At 59.7% G+C, this 1815-nt stretch overlaps 1 protein-coding gene across 1 annotated transcript in view; it reads left to right on the plus strand.

The window, feature by feature from the left end:
* Positions 1-1287: 1287 nt before the first annotated feature.
* Positions 1288-1815, plus strand: part of VOLCADRAFT_92760 (uncharacterized protein) — a gene marked incomplete at both ends in the record, with an annotated part of 9234 nt that continues 8706 nt past the window's right edge. The window contains 2 exons of the mRNA XM_002952103.1: positions 1288-1370; positions 1555-1647. Of these exons, the coding sequence (XP_002952149.1) occupies positions 1288-1370; positions 1555-1647 (176 nt within the window). The remainder of the gene's footprint in view (positions 1371-1554; positions 1648-1815) is intronic.

The following is a 1815-nucleotide window of genomic DNA, read 5'->3' on the forward strand; positions in this document are numbered from 1 at the left end:
GTTCTGTGTGGTGCCGGAGGTTTAGGGTGTATATTGCGCCGGTCGTCGTAGTCCCGACGTTAGACGGACGACGTTTAGTCGTTCCGTCGTCGGGACGGAGACCTTAGGCTGCGGGGGGCGTCCGCGTGTCCGTCCGTAGTCGTAGTCCCGACGTTAGACGGACGACGTTTAGTCGTTCCGTCCTCGGGACGGAGACCTTACCCCAACTTTCTGTCCATCTGTCCGTCCGGGTGGCCGCTTGCTGTTTTCGCGTTTTTCGGGGTGTCGTTCGCGGTTTCGGAGCCGCGCCTTTTAGGCTAGCTCCGTCGCCGCGTGGGAGCCGCGGTCGCCGGTTCGCGCCCCGCCGTCGCCGCTTTTTTCGTCTTCTTCCTGCGTTCGGTTTGGCGCCCCGCGCCGCGCCGCACCACACCTGCCCCCGCGGAAGGCGCCCCGGAGCTTGGCCGTGCGCCGCTTCGTCGGGCACGCTAGCTCCGATGTCTAGTGGGAGCCGCGGTCGCCGGTTCGACCCCGGCGACGGCGCGTCGATGTGTCCTTTTTTTTACGTTTACGTTGCGGCTCGCTGGCTTCCTCGCCCGGCGCCCGCACGTTTTTTTCTTCTATTTTTCGTTCGGGACCGCTCCGCACCGTCTAGTCTGCACCGCGCCGCACCGCGCCCACACCGCACACACACCGCACCGCACCGCACCCGTTACATATTCGCTGCGGCGACCTCGTGCGTATACATCCTTTTATTACCACGAAATCTCAGCTATCCGCGTCTTTACCGGCTTCCGTTTCTGCTTCGGTTTCACTGGACCCGGCCGCAATCACGCGAATTGGCAGCAATCCGCATCATCACCTAAGCACGTCTGTCTTTGCTGTATAACTCTACTCCTGTTTCGGAGTCGTTAAAGGTCACCGCAATCGCGCGAGTTGGCGACGTTCGGCGTCCGACGTTGAGCTTCGGTTTCGCTAGACGCGGCCACAATCACGCGAATTGGCACCAATCCGCGTTATCGCCTGACCACGCCTGTCTTCGCTGTATAACTCTACTCCTGTTTCGGAGTCGTTCAAGGCCACCGCAATCACGCGACCTGGCTCGCAGCCGCGGCGCGTGCGCGTCCAATGTCCGCGTCTGCCGATCCTCGGACATCTGTCATCTATACGACACGCTGCCGCGGATGTATAATTGTTAGCGCGCCGATTCCTCCCCACTTATCCTGCACTTACCTCTTTGCAAGCCTGCTTACTCCAAGTGCCTCCACCGTTTTCAGACATACCTGTTTTCAGACATACGCTTGCAGCCGGATGGATTCGCCGGACCCCAAGCGACAACGCCTAGAGCCTACATCGTCCTACAATCTGCGATGTCGCACCCTGGTGACCAGCAGGTCGGTTTGCGTTGCTCTAGTGCGTAAATACGCTGTTCGCATCCTTTGCGTTGCTGCGTCCCGTGTTTTGCGTTATGCGTTATGCGTTATGCGAACATATGCGACACCTTGTTATGCACCGCGTTATGCGAACCTTATCCGATCCCATCTCCTGACTTTCTACACCTTCGACCAACTCCCGCAGTAGTATCGACCCACCGGACGCCAAGCGTCAGAGGCTGGACACGGCTGCGTCCCAGAGCAGCACGTCGACGGTCGGCCCTCCTGCCGTCGCCACGTAAGCGAGCTGCTACATGCAAAGAGCGTGTTCACACCAGTAAGGTACTTACGCTCCGCCTCTCACCGTGCGAAATAGATGCATGGCAATCAGCTCCGGCGCGCATATTTGGCCGCTGCCTGTTAAGCACAGATGTCTTCCGTCACGTTCATCACCGCTCGCGTGCAC

The sequence above is a fragment of the Volvox carteri genome (assembly GCF_000143455.1).
Source record: "Volvox carteri f. nagariensis unplaced genomic scaffold VOLCAscaffold_28, whole genome shotgun sequence".
Lineage (NCBI taxonomy): Eukaryota > Viridiplantae > Chlorophyta > Chlorophyceae > Chlamydomonadales > Volvocaceae > Volvox > Volvox carteri.